General features: G+C 37.0%; 1 protein-coding gene across 5 annotated transcripts in view; it reads left to right on the top strand.

The window, feature by feature from the left end:
- Positions 1 to 2447: 2447 nt before the first annotated feature.
- LOC108716926 (adhesion G protein-coupled receptor B3) overlaps positions 2448 to 26865 on the top strand; it is a 490100-nt gene continuing 465682 nt past the window's right edge. For all 5 annotated transcript variants that reach the window (XM_018263507.2, XM_041563155.1, XM_041563156.1 and 2 more), the window contains exons 1-2: positions 2448 to 2959; positions 6117 to 6888. In XM_018263507.2, coding sequence (XP_018118996.2) covers positions 6132 to 6888 — 757 coding nt within the window. In that variant the 5' untranslated portion in view covers positions 2448 to 2959; positions 6117 to 6131. The remainder of the gene's footprint in view (positions 2960 to 6116; positions 6889 to 26865) is intronic.

Raw genomic sequence — 26865 nt, 5'->3', positions numbered from 1 at the left:
TATATTCTCAAACAATTTCCAGGCTCCTTTATCAAAGGGCAAAGAGGGGTTGAATCCAAAAATATTATGTTTTGCCTATTATTAATACATAATCCAAAAAATGAAGTGTCTTAATGTAATTTAAGCATGTTTTGTTGTCCTGCCCAGATTGTCTTAAATGTAAAAATGTAAGAATGTTTATGAAACTTATAATATCCAAGTTTAGAATAGGTGACTATAGAACGAATGTAATGGTTTTAGAAACATTGTAAATTGTGCAAATTTGCCCAGTGTTTATGAATAATCCCCACCCTGAGGCTAAAAGTACATTACCATAGTGCTAGCTGATTGTGAAAGCTCTGTGTTGGGTGTTTTAATGCATAAATTATCTAATGTATGTGCACATCATTTGTCTTAAGTAATAAAGGATAAAGTAAAAAGTTTAAGTTCAATGGGATGGCAATGCCAAACCTTACCATATGCCATGTGTCTAACAGAGTATCTTTTCCTAGAAGTAGATGACTGAGAAGTGTGCAGAACAATATGTGAATGGTCTGGTATGTGCATAAACATTTGGCTTAATGACAAAGGTTAAAGCCAATGTGTTGGTATGTAAATATTTAACATAATGTGTTCATGTTCTTTGGCTGACATGTAAAGTGTCAGTTTAAGTCAATCACAGTCCCTAGGATGTTGAACAATTGTACTAAATTGTTGTAGGAAAAGTGGGGGGGGTGTACATATTTCAAAAGGTCCAAAATAAAACCCACAACACGCAAAAGAGCAGCACCCAATCACTTGCATTCATTTCTACATTTGATTTCATTAGACCATGAGGATAAAACAATTATTCCATGAGCAAAGGTTACAAAACGAAGCAAACTCCCACGAGCGATGATACATTTTTGGACAAATTGAATGGCCAGAATGTATGTTGGGGTAAGATGCTATTCTTAAATGGAAGCTTCCAGAATTAAATACCCCTTTAAATGTACATATTGCTATATATCTGTTATGGGAGATTGTAGAACAGATAGCACAGGGGCTGGTGTAACGTTGCTTAAGATAAGATGCTCCTCTTCAAATCCATCATGAATAGAACACTTGCTCCCTCTACCTCCAGTAGGATCCAAAGAAAGCTGAGTATGTTATGAAAGACATTACTTCTATTATTAACCAGGTGGTGACCCCCAGATGTGATCGAATCCATCCATTACCCTGAAGCCAAGCAGCACTGTCCAGGGAAATGCCCGGGTCACTGTAACGCACAGAATAAGAAGAAGCACAGACAGGGCTCACACAATTTATTCTGGACACCTAGAATAAATGCACAACACAATGCTTCCCAATGAAAGGCAATGGGTTGGAAAGATCAGGCAGAGTTAGCAAAAGAGAACTCTCTCCCACAGGGGCTCTCCCTGTACCTGCCAGGCATACCTAATCCACTTTATTCAGCTCAAGCCACAGCCTTCTACTACTCAGGGGGAGTGTGTGGGAAGCAGTAAGGCAGCTCCAGCAGGTTGTAGCACTAAATCAATTGCAGCAATCCAGGCACACAAGAGGTTAAAGTGGAATAACAGAAACCAATCCACATGATCCAATTTTGCAGAAAATGTTCTAGTCCCAGCTTTTGTGTGTGTGTGTGTTACATTGCTCTCTCCCAAACTAACAGAGCAAGAACAAGTGCGATGCTAATTGTAGCCTTGCTGGGAAAATTGCTATTGTTTCTCTTGCAGACAGACAGCAAAATGAGGGCTGATAAGTGTTTTCCTCCCAGCCCTATATCAATTAATCTGCAGCAGGGCTCACGCTGGCAACTGTCGCACTTCTGTTAGCTGCACTTGCTTTCTTCTGGCTACTGGGAGAGTTTTTGAAAAGAAGAGGGGGTTGGAGAGTGGAGAGGGAGGAGGGACCTGCCTGATCCCCCTTACATAATCTTCTCAATGCCCCTGCAAATCCTTTAAAGTGACCGATTCCACGGTGCCACCCTGATGCCACAATGACAGTCTTTCTCCCAGTTCATGGGCTCTGGACGGGGTCAGGTTCTGCTCTCTGGTTCTTCTCTGTTGCCTTTCATTGACTCCTACATTGATGCCAATCCGTGTCCTTATCTGTAGCCGACAAGCTTCCCATTTGCCTATGTGCCATGTTTTATAAGTGCCATGTTTTATTAGTGCTATGCTGGCAGTAGCCGCTGTACTATAGCCTCCTCTTCTCTGTGCCACTGCACTTCTTTCCTTCCCATCACTAGGGCACTGCTCTCTCTCTCTCTCTGTCTCCACATCTCCAGCCTGGGAATGTTTTGCCAGCAAGCCAAGCAGCAGATACAGTAAGGGAATGGAAATCAGTGTGTGTGTATATATATATATATATTGTATATATTTCATTTTATTGTGACCATCTAAACACTGAGTGAAGCTGACACAGACACACACACACACACACACACTCATACACTCACACACACACACACTATCTCACTATCCTCATCATCTGCCTCCCAAACCCAAGCATTTGCACATATCCGCGCCACTGTCACCCAAGGATTTGTTTGGAGCCGCTACCCGACCATCACTACTTCAGTGGGAGGGAAAGGCGAAAATAATAACCAAATCAGCAGCAGCAGCGGCAGTCGCCTTCCCTCTTCTCATCACCGCGCGGTCGCTCTCCGCTGCCTTGTGATGCTGCTGCTGCTGCCGGACGCTGCAATCTCAGTCTCATCCCCGTCTCACTTTCCCTGATACCTGGAAACGTTTCGGAGCGTTGGAGCATTTTTTGTCTTTTCCTTTAATCGTGGCTTGGCCGGGATTCCAGGATCTATAGATGATTCTATCTATGGAGAGGTTGTTTTATCCAGCTCTGATCAGTGCAACATGGGATTGAACGACTGGAAGGAGAGGGAGGATTTCCTTCGTTATTTTTGGGACGTGTGCCTGTGTTAGTGCCCTGGGAAGAGGGAGCCACGAATCTGGATTGGAAGGTAAGACTGTTCTCTTCTCCATTGGCAACCGCAGAGATAATGTCAGCGGAGAATCTAATTGAGGGGCTCCCTCAATATAAAGCACTGCAGGGGCTGCACGTAGTAGAGTGGTAGCCACATACAGAGACACTGCCGGCACCTGCTCCATGTCGTGGGAAACTTATCTGGCTTGGGAGAGATGTGTGTTGAGTTTAAAGTGTAGTGTAGGTGAGGGCACTGGAATGGAATAAAGCGGGGATGTTGTGCCTGAGGGCCTCTTTCCTCACCGCCAATTCCCCACGTACTGCCGGGATTTGTAGTCCAATAAAATATGGGGGTCTTGGTCGGAACACCCCTGTAATAGGTACAAACCCAGCTGGTTAACCCCTTCACTTCCCTGGCTACATATCAGGCGGCTTTAGGGGCATCTTTGGTGGGGACATCAGTGGGAAGTTAGGCTGATAGAAACCCATGTTTGTACCCCAAAATAATGGGACTGTGGAGTCATGGCGTCGCCTGCCACTAACGTACAGATAAAAAAACAAAAACATTTTGGTTGATATCAATTGTCAATGCGTGTGTGTTTCCCTCTGAATGAACTGTTACCGACAAAATAAGCAGCAGTTCATGTATTTTTTAATAGGCAGAACGCGGGTGAATGGATTTGCCTGGGCTCTCCGTCTCCGCTGAGTCTAATTAAATGTCTCGCACTAGTTTGAAGTCCAGGGGGTACATTTATAGCGGAGATGTAGGTAGACGCTCTCTGATTACTAAATCGCTCTGTCTGGGGGATGAGGAGCGAGGGGAGAGCGCAGGCAACTTGCCAGTGGTCACGATGTTTTTCTTTTTTTTTTTTAATGGCGTAAAAAATCTGAGATTTATATTTTTTTGTGAGTGATTCCGGCATTTAGATAGTGTGACAGTGGCACTCACCGCCTACACTTGTCTGCATGGTACTGCGCAGAGCTGCATTGCTTGGGAACGGGGAGAGAGAACACAAGAGCTCTATTCTTCTCTCTCTCTCTCTCTCTTTCTCTCTCTCTCTCTCTCTCTCCCTTATACTCTTTCTCTCTTTCCCTTTTACCCTCTCTCTCTTTCCATTTTACCCTCTCTCTTTCCTTTGTACACACACACTCTCTCTCTCTTCCCATTTTACTCTCTCTCACTCTCCCTTTCTCTCTTTGCCTCTCTCTCTCTCTCTCTCTCTCTCTCTCTCTCTCTCTCTCTCTCTCTCTCTCTCTCTCTTTCTCTCTCTCTCTCCCTTTTACTCTTTCTCTCTTTCCCTTTTACCCTCTTTCTCTCACTCTCTCCATTTTACCCTCTCTCTCTCTCTTTCCCTTGTACACACTCCCTCTCTCTCTCTCTTTCCATTTTACTCTCTCTCCTTTATACTCTCTTTCTCACTCTCCCTTTCTCTCTTTCCCTTGTACTCACTCTCACTTTCCCTTGTACTCCTTTCCCTCTCTCTCTCTCTCTCTCTCTCTCTCTCTCTCTCTCTCTCTCTCTCTCTCTCTCTCTCTCCCCCTCCCTCTTGTGTTACTATCTACCTTCCCTAAGATGTCCTCTTTGCCTCATTATAACGCAGTCCATTTACCATTGCCTGTAGAATAGACACGTATTGGGTTCCTATGGAAATCGTGTTGGTTTTTTTGTATGCCTGCCAACTGTGCTATCATTTGAGACTCCTAAATATTTCTGTCTAAGAATGTCTTTTTGTATTAGTTTTTCTAGACTATCTTGAGTTTATCTGCGATCATAAATAAGTCTTGATATAGATTTGAGCCAAAGCCTTTGGGCATGGGGTCACTGAAGATCCAATAGCTTCTGGGAAAAGAGCAAAGTCAGTAACCAGATGTCTATTTCCCAAGGGACAGTGCTGGAGAAGACTGTCAAGTTAACACTTATAAAAATGAACTTTGCAGCAATTCTGTCAGCTTAGATCAGTAGTCTGAAGCTTGTGTGAGTGTGTGTGTGGGGGTCAATCTGTTTTTCAAAGATAAACTGCTTGCTGTTGATAGCATTTGAAAACCTTCTAGTTAATTTTTGGCCATCGAGCACTGTGTAGTAAATATAAGGCAAGCCTCAGCATTAATAGTAAGCTTACTCTATCCCTACAGAAGGCCAAGCAGTTTTAGGCTGGAGAAAATGAATGCAACACAGACCTGCATATGGAAGTTGCCATCTGCAAAATCACATAAAGCCATGTCATAACAATATGCTCAGAAGTAATGAACTGCGTGATTTCCTACATAATCACAATACATTGGGGTATTTATGCATTTCCTGATGTAGCAGCTCTGTACAGTGCCCAAATAATGCCCAGATTCACAAGGTATCCCATGAGCTTGTCATTTTACTAAACATTTCCCCCTTACTGGAGATGAGTCTGGTAGACGTTTACAGGCAGGCAGCCATCAGTGAGAGTTTGCTCCCATACACACACTGTTGGCACATGGAAAATTGCACATGGAAGGTAAAATATATTCCTGCCAACCCACACATTCTATAAGGTGAGGTTAATTCTAGCAAAATGTTTTTGTTTGGTTATCATTCTTACAGAATCAGAGAATATCACAATTAAACTCCCATGCACACACACACAAGCACACACACATTACATACTCATTCAGACACGCACACAGTAAGGGACACAAAGGCATGCATGCATTTACTTTATAGGCAAGTGCTTTGAAGAAGAATTTTAAAATGAATGTTTCCATTGCTGTTTATCTGTATTTTTATAAATACATGATAAAAATAATGATTTAAAATACACTGCAATGTTGATTTATAGGACTTATGTCTTAGGCAACAACGTGTAAACAGTGTGTCATTTATCAAAAAGAAGTGCTATTTATCCTTTTTTATTTAGAATTTGCATAGACACAACCTTAGCCTTACAAAGCAATGTTTTATGAATTATTATTTAGGAGTTGGAAGGGAGGTGCAGATTTGAAGTCCACATGGTGGCACTGTTTGCACACGCTGGAACAATTTCAGTACACGGAAAATAATATATATAAATATATATCTATAAACTCGTCCTTCTTTTTGAAAAGGTTTATTTTTTAAGCTAGCCGGAATCTTGAAAACAGCTGTCTAGAATATTGTCAGTAGCCCTGCTTTCAAATGCTCGCAGAATTCTATATGCATTTTGATTTTATTTGTTTTCCTACAGGCCAAATGACATAGGATGAAGGCTGTTCGTAATTTGTTGATTTATATATTTTCCACCTATCTGCTGGTTATGTTTGGATTTAACACTGCACAAGACTTCTGGTGCTCAGCCTTGGTGAAAGGGGTGATTTATGGATCATATTCAATAAGTGAGATGTTTCCCAAAAACTTTACCAATTGCACCTGGACGTTGGAAAATCCTGATCCCACCAAATACAGCATCTACCTGAAATTTTCCAAAAAGGACTTAAGCTGCTCCAACTTTTCCCTTCTGGCTTATCAGTTCGACCATTTCTCCTATGAGAAAATCCAGGATCTTTTGAGGATCAACAATTCCATAATGCAGCTGTGTGATGCAAAGAATACCTTTGTGTTTCTGCACTATGATAAAAATTTCATCCAGCTTCGTCGGATATACCCAGTTGAATTTGTTGGATTACACAAAAGAGAGGAGGATGACAGCAGATCCTTTTTGGAGTTTTTGGTGTTAAATAAGGTGAGCCCTAGCCAATTTGGATGCCACGTCCTGTGCACTTGGTTAGAGAACTGCCTGAAACTGGAAAATGGGAAAACCGAGCTTTGTGGGATTATGTATACAAAATGCACCTGTCCCCAACATTTAGGGGAATGGGGAATAGACGATCAGTCGTTGGCGTCCTTAAACAATGTCATCTTACCCTTGAATGAGCAGACTGAGGGCTGCCTGACTCAGGAACTGCAAACGACCCAGCTCTGTAACCTGTCAAAGGAAGCAAAGCGCCCACCCAAAGAAGGTAGGTCTCATTGCCTTAGTATGTATCCATGCAAATTCCAGTACATCTAGTGATATTTAAAAAATTATATCCACCCCCCAAAAAAAAAGTGCCCTAAAGTGGCACGTCACTTTAATTCATAAATGCTTTCACATGAGGAATGTTCAAGCGAGTTATTTTCACTGTACATTTACACCACTATATAATATGCATGATTTAACAGAAAAGGCATTTACATAAAATTACATGCAGTGTGGCATCTGAGCACATTGAAATTCTACGTATGTGGCTTTTTGACCCTACATTACCTAAGAATGAATTCTCCATTAAATAGATTGATCCTGCACTGGAACTGAACATGGCTACTCACCAGCATGTAGCCAATGCCAACCAAATGCAATACGTGACAACTTGGAACACACATACAATATATTAAACTGACACATGCTCCATGGTTTTGTAAACTGAGTTATGGTTTGTCCCATTTGATATCATTCCCTAAAACTGCATTTGCAACATTCAATTAAACCTATAGCACCATAATTAAATTCATTGCCTGTGTTACTCCTGAATTAAACCAATTGTACACTGTTTCCATGCTATTTTCCATATTTTTATGCTAGGTTCTAAAGACAAATCACCAGTTATTAGAGGCATAGTCTACAGATGCACAGACTCCACATTGACACATTTATAAAAGATTTTACCCATTGTTATCCTTGTTTAGATGATGTACAAAATGACTGCGTCATAGTGGTTTGTAGTGCTGTGAAGGGTGGTAGGAAGCTAATCGTTATGGGGCTAGTACTGTGTATATGCCTGATGTTCTATAGGTTATCTGTTTACCTAAACAAAATATCATATGAATCCCTCCAGACCCAGAAGCATCAAAGAAAAGGTGGTGACAACAGCCATTACAATGTAAGCTTACACACAGAGAGGAATAAATGACCCAGTTGTATGAGTGCATCATAGTGTGACATCAGCCAAGCTATCTGTGAACATGGCTGCTGATAACAAGGACTTTGTAGAAGGAAGTTTGCTACCATGATCACATGATTCAACACTTATAGTTAATGCTGTTGGCTATTAACACTGTCACTGTTAGGGTCCTCCATGAATAACAGCAGCTTTACGTGTTAATTGCTGCAGTTACTTGCGAGCCGTTTCATTATAAATAATTGGATCTTTAACCGCCCCACTGAGAGGCCCCAAGCTTTGAATCGTTTTCATATGACTGATAATGCCACAAAGCTCCAGCAACTCAAATGAGTCTCCATGTACTACTGCACAAAATGGACAATTTAATCCTTAGGAAGCCTTAAAGGCATCTGCTATTAGAAAACCATATATTACACTTCGGGGCAGATTTATCAAAGTGTGAAATTAGAGCCCACCACAGTAACATGCCACTACTTTCTGGTCATTCCTATACGAGGTGTATTTATCAATGGGTTCACCCTAAAGTTCTCATAGAAATGAATCGAAAGTGGTGGCATTTTACTGTGGTGGGCTCTAATTTCACATTTTGATAAATTTGTCCCTGAATCTCAGATATGATCCTTCGTCTTTAAAAAAACTATTTCTCATGGGTACTACCATCTCAAACCCAGCAGCAAATAATGGGCCGTGCTATTTTTAGAAATTCACATCGGTAATGATTTAGAAATCCTACCAAGTCATGGTCAAAACAACAAAAAATATTTATGATGAGCTGTTTAGGCCTCAAGTATCATCTCAAGATTATATAGTATAACTGGGATAATAGCTATATGTTTTCAAGTTAAATTAACATTCACTATCCTTTCCAATTCATGATATAAATGTACAGCAATAAGCAATACAATGGAACTATTACGTACATAGATCATGGAAAGCATTAAGACATTACGTACTTCCCTGACATTTTAGACCACCAGGGGTCCCATCAGTAACATTCTATAAATCAATGACACCAACCAGTCTTATGTTATATTTGTTTTCTTTCTCCTTCACTTAGAACCAAAAAAATTATATTACACATGCATTTATAACATTAAAATTGCTATTTTAAGTGTCCACAGCAAAACTCTATTAAACTGCTACAATGGACCAAACCAAACTATATCAGATCCCTTCTAACCTCAGTGAGTAAATTAAGGAATAATTGGAGAACTAATAATAAATTAAGTTTATCTCATATACCTATGGCTCTCAGTTGGGCAATAAATACACCGCCTTTCATTTCAAAAGATATTTCAGAAGAGCATTTCCGACTATGTATAATGAGTATTGTAACATTGTTAGATGTAATGGCATTCGGGATAATGCAGTTGATTCATGGAAACGACACTAGAGCGTTCTGTAGAAGCTGTAGAATACAGGGTTGCTGATCCAGAAAAAGACATATGCCAGAAATCACATTACTGTAGATATTAGGTTGAGAAATGCTTCTCCGGCCCAACAAGTGTGCGCGAACTTGAGCATATGTCTTCCCATTAAAATTCATAGTGCATAATGTTCCCTTTACATGACATTTAACCATAAAACCAATCACCATTCTCTTGCATGTTAACTAAATCATAGAGTGGATTATACCACATTTGATTCCTTTTTATTCCTGCTTAACAGAAAGGCTTAATTTATATCACAGTCCTCTTTTTTTCCCAAAGACTCAATGGCATATTAATTATTAGGAGTCATCTTCAGTTCAGATTAACCCATTAAGCATTTTCATTCACCCAGTGAGCAAGAAACCTGAAAAATAATATGTTGCCCTTGTTCTAACAGTTTGTTCTTTATCATTAATCGGTTGGCTAAAAATTTTCTTTTTTCTAATGCTGGGATGTGAAACCTTTGCTTTTCTGTACAAATGTGTTATTTTTTGACATAAGCAAACGCCACACAGATGATAGAGTTAATATTATTTGTATTGAAAGTAGTTTAATATCTACCTTAAGTGGCATGTGTGAATGTCACAGCACACATACACAGACACAATAAATATACATATAACCAAACATGCACATATATAAACACAAAGAAGCTACATTTTTTTGCACAGAAAGGATGTATTTTAGTTTTTGGACTTCTTGTGTTGAAATCTGCAGTTGAAAAATCATCCATTCTCTCATAACTGGTTTTGAATCCAGGTATATGTTATCCTGTACTGTATCTCTTTAGCAAATATGTGAGGCAGAAACAAGGATTGTAGAAAAACACTCAATGGAATGCATTTTTATACCTTGTGAGCACTTTAATTCCTATGTCTATTGGAACCATTAGGCAAGATGTTCCAATAAGGAAATTATCGGTAGGCTTTAAAACTGACTAGCATGCAAGCACTGAACCAATAAGACATTTTGTTCTGGTATGAACTGTTCACCCGAAATCCTATTGGTTGGAAAATTGACACACTTCTTTTTAATTGACTTTTATTCATAGACATAATGTAAGGCCTTGGGCCAATATATGATATAATGAGCTATTTGCCAGTTTGTCGAGGCTCCTTCTATGGCATACTGCTATTGTGCCGAAATGTGTTTGGCTAGTGATACATTTCCATTATCCTTATCCTCTTCCTAGCTAGTTTATGAAACAATCCCATGTACCAGTGTATTTGAAATCATGGTTGTTTTTGGTCATTTATGACCACACGTGCAGTGTGCAAAGTACATACAGTTTTACATCCACAATGCAGCTTCATTATGGCTGGCCGTCCAGGACAGTTATTCCTGATGCACCTTGATGAATTGGATACAATTGAGTCATACGTTTGTCACAGTGAGGATTGCATCATTTCCAGCACTTTTATTTTTAAAAGGATGTTTGTTTGTGATTCACTGGATGTGAATCTGCTTTGCCTGTTGATGACACCTTCAGATGGAACCCTGGAATTTCCATTACCTTTATGGTGGTGTAGCCCCAGGATTCTCCTGTGTCATTAAGCATACCTTCTTGCATTTCAGAAGAGGAGGTGGGATGTTTGCACTGGTGCCAAGCACAACTCTATGGAAGTGCAAGAAGCATCTTTGGGTTCAAGAACTTTTAATAAATAGCCTCAATGCATGCAACAGGTTGTCTCTCTGTTGTTTTTATAAAGAATGTTAGTGCTGTTGGCCAACTGTTTACAAGTAGTATAATATTTAAAACATCCAAAAAGGCACTAGATAGTATCAGAGTAGTAGCACAGAGAATTATCTAATCTTGGCTTTATGATTTTTCTTGCTATATACTAGAATACCATTCATATAACATAACAACCTGAGGATTCAGTAATGTTTTCCTTACAAGCTGAAACATAGTCACAGAAAAAGCTGAAAAAAATGTAAACACATTTCTCAATACGTACTTACTAAATTTAAACATAGATGACAGTATCCTTTAAATCTGGGACATTGAAATGTACTCTCATTTTTAATCAGTTTAGATTTTTGCTGTGGAACAACTGGCACCAACTACCACCAAAATGAATAAATCCTATCCATCCATGATTATGTCATTTCAGCAGAGTAAATACAATTGATATTCTTATCTAGAGAAACATTTATATGAGCTTAAACAAGACTTTCTTTCAGCATTTCAAATAAGCACATAAGAAGCACTTATAAAGCTCCTACAGCAAAAAAAAATCATACTTTTTCTAAATCAGGGAAGTTTCGATTTATTTTAATTAAATAAGCCACAGGGTCGAGCAGGTTCTGTAAATAAACAAAATGTGCAAAATTCATGTATATCAAATAATGTTCATATTATATTGGATAACTTTGATCCAGTGCACTCATTGTATACTGGACTTTTTATTTTTTTTAGTTCAAGTCTATCTTTTATGTCAAACATTTGTTCAGGGCCCCCCATGGCACTTAAAAAGGTTAACATTAATGCATTAGCCATAGTTTCTAGACAATTACCTATGAGAGTGCTTTACTGTTCACCCCAATCTCTTCTTAACTAACCTTCATTCTGGGCTTCCAAAAATATCTAGTAGAGTAGATTAGTGATGAGCAAATAAATTCACCAGACACAAATTCGTGGTGAATTTTCCGTGTTTTGCAGCAAGAAAATTAATTATCAAAACTGCCGCAACAATTCATTGGCGAAAAATTGTGTGCATCAAAATTGGCACGTATAAAAATTGTGTCAAAATTATTCGGACAGCCATTGTCTTTAATGCATTTGGACCAAATAGTTGCTTGTATGAAAAATTGTTGCTCGCATCAAAATTATTTTGATGCCTATTGACTTCAATGGGTTTTGTGAGTTTTTCGCCGTTTCACAAATTTTACGACGAAGCGAAACAGCACAGATTCACCCATCACTAGAATAGATATGTATTCTTTCCAATTCTCAACTGGCTTTCAGGCCACCATGTTCTCTAAAGGCCTATTATGGCTTCATTCAATGGTTTTCTATTGAATTCTTCTCATGAAAATATTAATCATCAAATAGCGTTTTCCCCCCGAATATAACTATAATGTATAATTATTTCTACAGGAAAATTAAATTATGTAGCTTTATCTAAGGATTAATAACCACTAGAAATACCATGTTTTCATTTCCAAGATTCACTTAAATTGTTCCAGCTCTTCAAGATACATAACAGCAACCTTTATGTGCCTCTAGTTTCAGTTAATAAACCTAATATTGCCTTGAGATATTCATTTAGTTTTGTATATACAATGAAAACAAACTCTTTGTCAGAACATGCTTTTTTATTAAACACAATGTCAAATACAAAGTCACATGTGGTTTACACAGAACTATTTTCTAATCACTCATACACTGGTTAGAGCTTACATTGTTAGCCTGAGGTCTGGAGGAATAACTAAAAATTCTTTATTTGTGACCTCTATGCTATAGTATTTTTGTGTGGGTCTACAATGTTCTACAATGGCAATGCATGGATAAAACAAGGAAAAAAGCTTACACTCTATTGCATAGTCTTTATTTTAATCAAATAATAATTTGTAAAGGGAGAAACTGCAGTTGAACCAAGCAGAATAACAGGAGACACTTTCCACAGCGTAAAATATATTCTATAATTTAAAGTTATACAGAGGAGCAATCCTTACTGAAACCCTTGGCACTCACTGTCTCAATGAAATCAAGTGTTTGCTCTACATACATCAATAAATTATGCTCCTTCTGTGTAAAGACAAAAAAAAAAAAACCTGTTTTCTGGAGAAACTGGAACAGGTTAGTGTGAAAAAATTATTGGTGTATAACTGAGGCCAGTGTGTTTCAGCCTCTTTCCGTCATGTTCACTGCTTTCACTCTCCTTAGATTTATAGTACTTCCTCATAGAGTTGACTTGACTGCTCAAGATTCAGTTTGCCTAAACATTTGATGAAATGTTTTCATGGATTTATTGAAACTCCTTCTTTGCCATTGCTTATCGGTTGAATTTTTTTTTTATTGCAGACTCATATTGTATACTCAATTGTATACTTTAGGTGCTACATTTTATAAATTTAATTTTGACTAGCAAAAAAGAAATCTTTACTAATCAATGCATTTGTGGACAAAAAACAAATAAAAGCCACACAGCTCTTTCCAAAACTTTTCCTTTGGCAAAGAGCCTTTTTGTGCGTGAAACATGTAGTATGACAATAAACGCACATTCATTAACAGCCCTTTCTGCCACTTCAGCTTCTTTGCTTTTATATTTATTGTTCTAGTTACTAGTATGGTTGCAAAGAAGGTTGACATATTCTTTGCTTCCATTGTGTTGGTCACCATTTCATTGCAAAACTCTTCCTTCGTCTCTGTCCCTTGTTCCCTCCATCACTATGATTACAGAAATGTTTGCACCCATTAAGCACCTTCTTCTGCTACTCACATGCACAATAGTCAATAACTAATGATGCAGATGGGAAGAATTTGGCTGAACTCTGAGGACATTGAAAATTGAAAATGCAGGAGAAAGGTCACCAGGCAGAACTAAGCTTGAATCTATAAATTTATTCACACAACATGTTTTGAGCAAGGCTCTTGTTCAGTAAACACTTGAAGAAGAGCTTTGCTCAAAACATGTCATGTGAATAAATTCATGGATGGTGCTTAGTCTGCCTGGTGACCTTTCTGACACATTTTCATTTTATATGTTATGTATGCTTCAATAGATGAAAGCAGTGGAAAAGATATTTAAAACAAAAAAAAAATCAAGATTTGATTCAGAACTGTGGATATTTGATAGATTAATTGGTATACTCTTGTGAGGTGGGCAGCATTCATTAGCACCCCCCAACCTGAAAACACAAGTTTCTGCTATTACACATTTAGGTAATTTACAAGGGACTGCAGACTGCCTAGAATGTCTTGCACTCCAAGGTTATCCCTAAGAGGACCATGGTGGTCAAAATGCTCCATGGGCCATGTGCCTTTGTCTGGATAAACTGTACACACAACAAGCATGCACATACAGTCACAGAGCTGTTAGAACAGATTGCTCTGCGGTAGTTATCACCTGTTGCTATGTGCCTTTAGCCATTTGTAGGCATTCCAGTTATCAATTAACACCAACCATATGCTCTCTGAATTAAATATAGCCCACTGACATGTTTGTTTCCACAATAAATGCACCATTTGGGTACTGTGAAGGATACTGTATTGTGCTTGTTCACAAACAGCAGGGTAGATGATTTAGGGGCAAAGACATTTACAGATGAAGTATGTTTCACTGGTGCTCTCAGCATTATAAAGTACTAATAGGCAGTCTCCACAATGTAAGAATGAATTGATCATGTACATTTCCTCCTGCCAGATAGTGCCATTTTCTAACAGTATCATGAACTCTACCTTTACACCTATGGGTAATTTTTATCTTCATACTGCTGACTTATTGCCATTAAATTTGCATTTTAACCTTGAGTTCTTCCTACAATATTTCATGCATTTAATTAGTTCTTCCTTCAATATTTCATTCATTTAATTTCTTTTTCACCTTTTCCTGTAATTAGTATTGAGAACAACAGGGCTGTGCACAAAGCCTTCTTCTTTGTCAGCACAAGCAGCTAATATTTTTTGCACACAAATAAGCCCTTCATGATGATGTAACTATCTATAGACTGAAGCCTTAAAAACAGTTTATTGTTCACCTTATTAATGTTTAAATAAGAAGAACCCATTTTATCCAGGTTAAAAATCCCAAAATACATTATTGTCACACTTAATGCATTGTAAATGCCAAAACTGCAAAGGGAAAGAACATTTAGCCGTATATGAAATCGAAATGATCTATTGTATTTTCCATTGGAGCTATTTAGATATCTTTGTACTTGAAATTTAAAATAAAATTTCAAAGCATGGCTTGGATCTCCATAACAACCCCACATTTTGACTAGTGACTTTAAAATGCCCAATATTGTAAATAATAAGGTGTTTTTGTTTGACAAATCAAGAGAGGATTTTCAATGCAAAATGAAACCAAGGCTGCTCTCAGTACTTTACAGAGCATGTTTTATTTGTAATTATCTGAATCGAATTGCTCATTGAAAACCAAGCACTGCTGCTTCCTGAGACTGTTTGAAACATCTCTTCCTGTTTTCCTATTAATCACCCTTTTTTATTTTTGTTAGTGAGATATTTTTCTGTGCTTGCGTGATTGAAAATTTTGTATTTAGCATTTTACAATATTTTTAGAAGGGAATACGTCAATAAAAAAATAATGTTCCTCTTTACCTTACTCTATAGCCTGCAAAGCAAAATTCTGTAAAATGTGAGCAGGTCCATTATGAACCATCGGCTTGTTGTTTTCTGGACTGTGTACGTGTATCACTTTAGAAAATATACCTTCAGTGCGTTTCATGGGATAGAGATAAGTGAAATCCTATCTAGTTTGTTATAAGTAGCAAGCCCTAAGCCAATTCCAAAAATCTTTGTTTCAATACTTGCAGTAAAAGATATGAATATTCTAATAAACTTCTTAGTGTTCTTACATTCAGAGGTTCATTTTGCATCATGATCCCTCTAACTTTTCACATGAAAAACTAAATCAAGACACCGAAAATCACATCAAAACAATACCTGTTGACTTAAACCAAAATGTCTGTGAAAAGTCCATTTGGCAAAAATCACTCTAAAACACATCCATAATTATTATTACAGGTATAGGATCCCTTATCCAGAAGCCCGATATCCATTCCGTAATTCCGAATTATGGAATGGCTGTCTCCCATAGACTCCATTTTATCCAAATAAAATTTTTAAAAATGGTTTCCTTTTTCTCTTTAATAATAAAACAGTAGCTTGTACTTGATCCCAACTAAGATATAATTAATCCTTATTGTAAGCAAAACCAGCCTATTGAGTTTCTTTAATGTTTAAATGAATTTCTAGTAGACTTAAGGCATAAAGACCCAAATTATGGAAAGATCAGTTATCCGGAAAACCCCAGGTCCCGAGCATTCTGGATAACAGGTCCCATACCTGTATTACATTTATTTATAAAGTTCCAAGATTTCCATAGTGGTCTACATAGTGTTTGAGAGCCATGGCCATTACCAACAGTTACTTCTAATTCCAAAATACAGTACAGGAGACAAATCAGTAGTATTCCATATGTTGCAACCCCAAAGATGTCAAATATCTCAATTGCTAAATCATCCCTTACCCTAATACCATATTGCATGCATTATTGTTGCTATTTATTCATTAACCCCTTGTCAAGGATTAAGAGTAAGGGTAAGTTATTATCATTCAGTGGTCAACATGAGTAGAGTAATAAAATGATAAAGCCTGGCCAGCCTTTCAAAATGGAATCATGTAAAATGCAAAAACATTATATGGGTCACCTGTACAGTATGTTAATGTGTTATTAAGTGTTCCTAGTAAGGTTTGATAAAGTGCCAAGCAAGACATGAAATGTTGCTGTAATGCCCTAAATCATGCAGTAATAGCATTTTTACCTAAAGAATAATAGTGGTACTGTTCTAGTTTGAATCAAGCATTGTGTGTCAGTGGGAAGTGGCCATTAGAGAACCTGCACTGTTTTAAAGCATTAATTAATTGTAGTGCTGGCTACCTGCAGCACATTCATGTTCCTAGTAAGGGATATGATGTTTATATTGCTATATTTTATACATTTTATTGCAAAAAATCATATTTGGAATTATTGCTGATTCTTGTTGGTTAATGTGATACAACTTGTAAAAAATAATCAATTGCAAAATTTAAAAAAACACCAATTCAGAGATATTATATTCCTAAATAGGGAGCTATTATTTTACAAGTTTTAATTGTTCTTAGTACATTTTTAATGACCTGCTTATAAGTGGCATATATTTTTGGCAAAATATCACAAGTTTTATTATTCATACTATGCAATAACACAACATATATTATTAGTGATTTTTTGTTGCAAAAAAAAAGTGTTCAATACACTCCAGTAAAAATTTTCGAATTGTGCATATACTTTTAATATATTCACACATTATACATTTCTAAGAATTTCACAACTTCTTCGGGTGATGTATTAGCTACACACAAAGGGAACAGATACATAAAAACTGTTCTTTCACAGTTTGCTAATTGATCGCAACTTCAGGTATATAAATCGCTACTTAGACACTTTAGGTATAATAATACATTTCACTATACGAGTAAGGTGAGAAACACCTTTTAATAACCTTAAATGTGTCAGCTAATTAATTTGGTTTTCAGTACATTTAGGATTCATTAACTTATAGTTAGATTAAATATATCCTAAATAAATTATTTCACTACAGAACAATTAATTTGTTAATTGCCAGTCTGTCAGTCAGCTTATTTTATATATATATATTTTTGTAACAGTCTGTTGAACCATTTGAAGATGTTAACCTCTTTCATGAGGTTTTATTTCGGTGGGTTTCGATCAAAATCTCTATTAATGTCAAGCTGTTGTTTTCCTGTGGACAACTCGATCAATTTGTGTTTTTGGGTTGTTCACCCCGAATTCACTGACTTGAGTTTTTTCCATTCATGCATTTTCTTAAATCATAAAACATGAGTTGTGAGTTCATTTGAGGTATGAAAAAACCTCACAAACCGCTAAAACTCGACCTTTGATAAATAAACCCCTTCATTTTACTTTGCTTAAACATTCTAGAACATCTGATACCTGATTTTTCAACAATTAAAGTAATTAGTTGTAGTAACAATAAACATTTAATGAGTTGTATAATTATAAATACATTTTTACTGCTAGTTGCTATGGGTTCTTGCACCTGATACAAACTTAAAAACTTTTATTATATGACCCTTTAGTATTTTTATAATTGATGCCAGAAGTCCCACATTATTTTATTGTCATTTGACCCACAAACACATTTATAGAAAGAATATTAGGCCATTTTGTGGAAGCAAACGGAAAGTGCTGATTTCCATTTCAAGATTGTGCATTATTGTTTAAAATTATAAATTGCTTACTACTGTTTGCTGTATGATTCTGGGTCTAATGTACTGTGAAAGAAAACTCTCCTAGAAACTAGAGATCTAGATCTAGTCTAGTAGGGTAAATGAATGCAGACGTTTTCTGCTGTGGACAGGATGCTGTAGGTACCAGTCATTATTATTAGCAATGAGCATAAGTGAGCATATTATAAGTGCAAATGAGCTGTTGGCACTGCAGTGGATTGTGGAGCTTTATCTAAACTTGGGCGGATTTTTGAGGTCCAGTGCTAAATATTAAAAGACAATCAAAAACTTTAAATATGTAAGAATAATCCATCTTGTATGATAGAAAATGTTGTGTTGAGGAAAAAATAATGTGATGGTTTCACAGTGGATATCAAATGCTATAATGAAAGTTTAACTTTGAAAACTCCATGACCAAGCTAATGGATACTTATGTTATGAATGGATAGTTAGAACAGCATACCTAATGAGGAATGCAATTGAGCAGTCTATTCAAACTTGTAGCAATTAGTCCAAGCCAATAAGAAATTTAAAACACAAATTTCACAGTTAAGCTGAATATGTGCTTCTTTTAATAATTGTATTTACATCCACTTGCAAATGTGTTCAGGTGAAAAAGAATGATAAAGCAGGAGATAATTATACATTATATATATATATATATATATATATATATATATATATATATATATATATATATATATATATATATATATATATATATATATATATATATATATACACACACACACAAACACACACATATCACATATAATTACATTGTATTATAAGTATCATGTGCAATAACCCATAACAATGAACGACATTTACCAACAGGCAGTCCTAGTTGCAAAACACAGAACTGAAGTATTGAATTTTAAATTATTATGCACATTGTTTATCTGTTGGCTGCCTGGTTTTTGATTTAATTTGTTCAGTTAGCTTACTCAAACTATTTTATGTATTTTTACATTTTGTTTGTAATCCCATCAAATAAAATAGAACAGGAGCTAGTCAAATAGCAAATAAAAAAACTTTTTTCAAATTTTTTTTAACACAATCACTTCATTTCAGGGGCTCAAAAGTAATTGGACCATTGACTCAAATGCTTTTTCATGAGCATGTCATTATCAATTAAGCAAATAAAAGCCCTGGAGTTGATTTGAGGGGGGTGCTTGTATGTGGATGATTTTGCTGTGAACAGACAACATGCGGTCAAATGAGCTCTCCATGCAGGTGAAATAAGCCATCCTTTAAGCTGCAAAATCAGAAATTGCTGCAATATTAGGAGTGGCAAAATCTACAGTTTGGTACATCCTAAAAAAGAATAAAGCACTGGTGAACTCAGCAACGCAAAAAGACCTGGACATCCAGGGAAGACAACAGTGGTGGTTGATTGCAGAATAATTTCCATGGTGAAGAGAAACTCCTTCACAACAGCCAAATAAGTGAACAACACTCTCCAGGAGGTAGGTGTATAGATACCATAAAGAGAAGACCATGAAAGTAAATACAGAGGGTGCACTGCAAGGTGCAAGCCACTTATAAGCCTCAAGAATAGAACGGCTAGATTGGACTTTGCTAAAAAAACATCTAACCAACAAAACAGTTCTTTGGACAGATGAAACCAAGATCAACTTCTGCCAGAATGATGGCAAGATAAAATTATGGAGAAGGCGTGGAACAGCTCATGATCCAAAGCAAACCACATCTCTATAAAACATGGCAGAGGCAGTGTGATGGCCTGGGCGTGCATGGCTGCCAGTGGCACTGTGACACCATTGTGTTGTTCAACCCACTGAATTAAAGCTGAAAGTCTACAGTCCAACTGCAGCAGAATTGTTTGATTTAGAATTCATTGTGGTAATGTACAGAACCAAAATTAGAAAAAAAGTTGTCTCTGTCCAAAGATGTACGGGCCTAACAGTAATTATGTGTATAAAGTATTATTGCTATATAATAAACTCAGTTAATTTAAGGGAATGTAGTACTACTGAAAGCAAAACTATTTCCATTTCTATAATTAAAATGTATTAAAAACGTAATTAAAAATTGGCAGAATGTATTTTCAGCAAAAGTTCTATTAGATATAGTGGTACACTCATCTCAACCTATGGTACAAAGGTACAAAACAAGGCTGCCCATTATTGCCACTGCTGTTTAACTTGGCACTAGACCCGTTGTTATGCAACCTCAACCAACTGCAACATTTTAATGGAGTAAAAATAGGCACAACAGAAATGAAACTATCTGCATATCCGGATGTTATCATGCTCTTTGTAGCTAACCCAACTACCGCAATTCTGCATATAATAGATGTAATACAAGACTTTGGGAACATTTCAGGATTCCGAATTAACTTAGACAAGTCAGATCTGTTATGGCTGGGTTCCCCCCCATATAATAAAATGTTCCAACAAACCACTTCATATTTGAAGTACTTGGGTATAAAAATACCAGCAGACATAACACAATTATATACACTAATATAACAGAAGCCATAGAAAAAGCCTTGCAAGACTTCCAGAGCCGATATAGGTAGACTTAATCTTTTTAAAATGGTCACCTTTCCAAGATTATATTATAAAATACAAGTGCTACCGATTTTGTTAAAAGTCAAGGATGTTAATCTAAACTAGCACAACATAGAGACAACAGAGGGCTTAACCTGCCCTAATTAAAATACTACAACCTAGCTAGTTTGATGCGCATCGCTACAGACTGGATCAACTAAACTAATACATACACCGATGCAAACAGAGACCAAAATTTCATACCAAATCTCTCCCTATCCTATTTGCTGCATGCCCTACCTTCAGAAATCCCCCCCACACTGCCAAACAAACCCACTGATATTTACCACAATCAAACAATCAGAACCAAGCTATTTGGCATATACAAACTATCACTTTTCCTTCCTTTACTAAACAATAACCGGTTCCAAGATGCCAAAGCGCATCCCCGCTTTAAAATATGGTACTCTAAAGGCCTCACTCCTCAATCCTAGTACCTGTATAATATACAAATTTACAGAAACTCAATCCAAATATGGACTCCCTAATAGCCACATCTTTGCATATTTGCAAGTTAAAAGCTATGTGGAGCAGGTAATTAGGGGCATAAAGCCACAACTAACAAACAACCCGCTAGATATCTTGATAAAAGCAAATAAGGGATAACTTCTCACAGCATCTGGAATATACACCATTATTAAAACTAGAATAGACTACAACCTACACACAGAGGGAATATCGAGATGGTTAAGTATCATACCAAATATCACGGCAACACAGATTGCAACAGCATGTGCAAAACTCTCCAAAAATCTATCATCAGTGTACTTCCAGGACGTGGCTCTTAGACTCCTCCACAGAGCATATGTGCCGCCCAAAATAGCACACAAGATAGGCATAACTCAAACTCCTAATTGTGTGAAGTGCAACCACCCAGAGGCCACATTAGAACATGCTCTGTGGTCGTGCACAAAACGAAATACTCTCTGGAACCTTGTCCTATCACAAATCGCAAATCTGTGCTATATCAACACAACACGGACAAATTCTTCTGGGATTGTACCCTGCACCCCCTAACAACACTATCAAAGGTAACATCAGACTAGCTGATACAATGGTATTAACCCCAATTAAGACCATCCTGGAATTCTGGACTAACGAGCAACCCCTTTCAACACAAATGTGGGAACGCAAATTGCTATATACGATGCAACTACAATGGGTCCTAGCGTTGCAAGACAAGGAATACAAAGGCTCTAGTTTCTTTGATATTTGGAGCAAATATTTGACACACTTGAGGGACAAAAATCCCAAAAGCTACTAGCACCCTTCTGATATACTAAATGGTGGCCAGAAGCCTCCCTCAGGGGAGAACTCACATGAAAATCCATAAATCAGATAAGAAGAAACTCGCCTCCTCCTCCTTCAACCCTTAAATCCTGTGCAGGGCGATTTGCCCTGGGAAGATGACGAATGACATGGAAAAGACACCTATTCACCCCTCTCTTCTTTCCTCCCATCCTCATTTTCACCCCTTTTCTATTTTCTTCCTACATTAATTTGTTTTAAGTTACTCATATGCTAAACTGTACAACTCGGACTCACAAAAGGATGTGTCGATCCATGGCTAGGGCCACATATTGTATGTAAGCATTTATAACTTGAATGTGGCTACAAAGCAACAAACAGATATTCCGCACGGTTGTTTGATATTTACTCTTGTAACAGCATCCATTTATTTTACTTTATTTTATTGAAAATTTAATAAAACAGTTATATTAAAAAAAAAAGATATAGCTGTACACTGATTCTTTACAAACCTGTTTATTATTATCTATCTTTATTTTAATGTAATTTTGTTTCATTTTTTATCCACAAGTTGTTTTTTTAAAACTTGTTTATCAAAGTCTTCTTCATGTACACATTTAGCTATTTGCATGTAACACTTACAGCAAACCAATCCTCATCCCAACCAGTGTTATCTCTGTGATAATTGTACACTTATATAAGTTCACACCAGAATATAAAGAGTTACTTGCTAATAGTTAGTCCCACGACATAGGACTGGCATTAATAATAAAAAGTGGATTCATAAATATACACCATCAGCAGTTATATTACATGTATCCGGGATAACACACAATGAGTAGCAATTACTGGTGTCATATTCACATTTACTAAAATGATAACTCTGTGATGTACAAGTAGATTTCTCTGATAAACTTAATGCTTAATAACCATAACAACTGCCTTATCACCTAAGATCACTGAACTGTGTAGAAATGGTCTGCTGGTATTCAATCTTGCAATCAGGAATACAAATGACTTTGAGGCCAGTATGAACTGCCTTATTTAGTAACCCTGAAATACATCCACCAATGAGTCATATAAACAAAGTACATGTTTGCATGCCTAGAAGATTACAATTGTCTTACCAAACACACTGTGATTATGTCTTCACTGAATGATGGACAGTCCAAATAATCATTCGTCTACAAGGTATAACCAAAAGTATCCAGACTCCTCCCTGTCAAATAATCCAAAACCCTGGGTTTTAATATGATGTTGGTCTACCCTTTGCTGTTACAAACATATCTTTGTTGGGATTATTGGGGCAGATTTATAAAGGGTTGGATTGAAAATTCAAATTCAAATTTTTACATTTTTTTATGGTTAAAACATATTGGGCATATTGGGCATTCTTTAGCTAAAAATTTCTTCTAGAAACATTTTGGGTGGTGAGTGAAAGTGATGAAGGAGATGGGTTGCCAAGGTTATTTTTACTGTCTAATGTGAAACAATACAGTCTTACTAATTTTCTCTCATGAGTCATGCAATATAAGGCTAAATATTGTCCTCATTCAATACAGTAAAACCAACCTGAACAAAATTAGAATTCAGCGACAAATCTCCATGTTTGACATGAGCTTAAAATCAGAGTAAAAATATCAAACAATGTCTTCAAAAAAAAAAAAGCCAAAGCGGGGTTTTAAAGGATATATTTTTGTCACATATTGGGGGTCATTTATAAACTTTGCGCAAGGCAGATTGGTTGGCAAAGTGAATATATTTGCCCTGCGCATGGTTATATTTACAAAGCTGAATTGCAAAGTGAGGTGCATACAGAATTGCGAATTTCTTTTTCACAATGCGAATGTCTGTAAGAGCTTTTTAAATATGTCAAAAATCGCAAATTGCAAATATTTATGCACACACTCAAACACAATTAATTAAGCCACAACTTTGGTGGCGGAGAAAATATTCGCAATATTCGCAAAACAGTTTTGCAAAGTGCGAATTTAAGTTACTGTCACCGATATTTTCCCGCACAACAACGTCGCACATTGAATGCGCTCGCGCAAACTCCCATCTCATTTGCGTGCCATTTGCGAAAAATGTATTCATAATGCGAATTCACAAAACCCGGAAAGATGGGCAGAGCAGTGCAATTAGCTTCAGGAAAAAACATGGGCAACACAACTGTAATAAAGTCTTACCCTGGTGGTCTAGTGGGGGGACGGCAGGGACGCCTGCCGCCCCCTCGGTGGGGACGCCCGCCGCGCCACGCTGTTCCTCTTCTGGCTCTTCCTTAGTGCACACATGCGCACTTCCGTATTTAAAGGCGCATGCGCGCTGGCGTAATAACGTCAGCGCGCAATGGCACCAAATTCAAAAGTATTAAAGGGGCATTCCCACTGTCATTGCCCGTGATAGGATTTGTTCCTGGTGCTGTTAGCTATTGCTATTCTGTTTGAATCTGATCCTGATTATCTGTTTTGACCCCTGCCTGGCTATTTGACTACTCTAATCTCTGGAACCGGACCCTTGCCTGAAACCAACCTTGATTCTGCTTAACCCTCCTGTTTGACGTTCTGGTTTGACCTCTGCCTGTTATTTGACTCCGATTCTGCCTCATCCCATCTGTTTGATTACCCGGTTTGACCCTTGCCTGCCTGACGACTCTAGCTATCTGCCTGCCTCGACCCGGCCTGTATAACCACAAATCTGTCTTACGTTATTATACCACGACCTTCGGCCTAACTGACTTCAACAACAGCCGTTCCCCTTTGCTTGCCAGAACTCCTCGCCTTGCTCCTCTCGAAAAGTCCAGGTGGCATCTGAGTACGCTGAGGGCTGCTCCCGAAGCCAAAGGCGGTCACATTACTGGTGAAGCCGAGACCAGGGAGCCTGGCACTAGTTCTGGTTTAGGGTGCCGACCGTGACAACAACCATTTGCATTTTTTTAAGATGGGATTATAAATTATTGGACATAAGTACTTCTTTTATGGCAACTCTGCATAGCGATGAGAGAGATTTAGAAGACCGTAGGTTGGCAAGATAAACTCTATCTGTTTGAAGTTTTTGCCACTTTGATTCATGCTATTTCCTTATAATCACATTGAGAACATTACCTCTTCTTAAAGCATATATTCCATTGGCAACTGCTTAAATTACTCTGTTTGTTTTGTGAGTTGGCAAATATTATTAATTATTCTAAACTCCAAATATATAGAGCCCACAGGGGAATAGAATAGGATATAAATATATTTTATGTATGTACAATACAATACAATAAATACAATATATATTTGTGAAGCTTATAGTCAGGCTTGTAAACAATACTGAATGAAACAAGATAATGCAGATATTAAATAGTGAAAAAACAATTACCGACGTGTATGCCGCAACTGTCGTTTTTAATTAAGTCTGAAAGGTCTTCACCCTATTTCATATAATTTTCATTGGGGGGTTTGTTGATAAACACATTATTTTTTTTATAGATAAGCTATAGGGCATGAAATATAGCTCTATGTTTTGATTTTTACATCAGTTCACTTACGCTATAACTGTTACATTTGGAAAAAATCAATTGGGTTTTACTCTTGAATCAATAATACAGGGTTTAGTGTATCCTCTGTTGTAAGATATATTTATATTGGAAGCCACCAAGGATTTCCATGGCCATAGAAATGCACAATGCTGCTTTTATACAGTTCCTGGAACTCCGTGTGATGTACAGTATAATACACAAGTTTCAATGGATAATATGACACATGTGACATGATTAAGTTTTGTTTATACTGTAAATAATGGCATCCCTTTATAGGGATATATTTTGCAGGACATTTATTGTATATTAAAATATAAGAACTAATGATTGACAGCATCTCACCACACAAAATGTGTTCCGTTCACATCAGAGGAAATATTAGTTGATGTAAATGTATACAAAAAAAAACCATGGACAATATGTTGCATTTGTTAAACATTATTCTGTTCCAACCAAAATAAGATTTTGATGACACATAAGATGTTATATTTGAATAGTGCAAGGTCCTGCTAATTAACACACCATGTGCGTGCTTTGAATAGTATTCTGTATTAAAAATGATCATCTCACAGCCCCATTTTAGTGTGACATCTAGTTCTTTGATGTCTATAATTGAGTTGAACATACTATTTAAAATAGAAACTCATTTAACTATTGTAAAATTAGATTTGAACATCTGGAAGAGGATATTTGTAGAATCTTTAGTTGAAGAAAAGAAAAAAGAAAAACATTCATAGAACATACTGTAGCATTTCTCTTCACATCATCTAAATCAAATTAAAGCATAAATGATTATGCAGAACCCTGCATAATCTGTGTCCCATTCAAGGAATTCAAAGAAACCATCTCTATTCTGGCTTTTACATGTTCTAAAAGCATTAGACCAGTAAAGCTACCTGCAGACTGGGTACCATTGTTTGCAAATTTTTCTAAGGTAGCAAAATGCGTTTGTCCTTAGAAGGGTTTGTAAAAAGTATCATCTTAAAATAAATGTATGCCTAAAAGCTAGTTGCTATTTTAATATTTGGATATGATCTTTCTAAAATATTTATGGCCCCTCTGTACTCAAGAGCACCACCCACTGACTTGTCAACATCATTTTCTACAGTGTTTCCTAGTGATAAACCAAAAAAATAAAATTTTCTTATTGATTTGAATCTGGCCCCGTGTTGGAATAACAAGAAAAAGAAGTACATGTTTAATGAATGCTTTTAAAAAATGACAGTGGACATGCACAGGTTTATGATACAGTTCTTTGTAAAATGATGGGGCTTGTTTATC

Source organism: Xenopus laevis, chromosome 5L, assembly GCF_017654675.1.
Source record: "Xenopus laevis strain J_2021 chromosome 5L, Xenopus_laevis_v10.1, whole genome shotgun sequence".
Classification (NCBI taxonomy): Eukaryota; Metazoa; Chordata; class Amphibia; order Anura; family Pipidae; genus Xenopus; species Xenopus laevis.
This window is presented reverse-complemented; position numbering and strand designations above follow the sequence as displayed.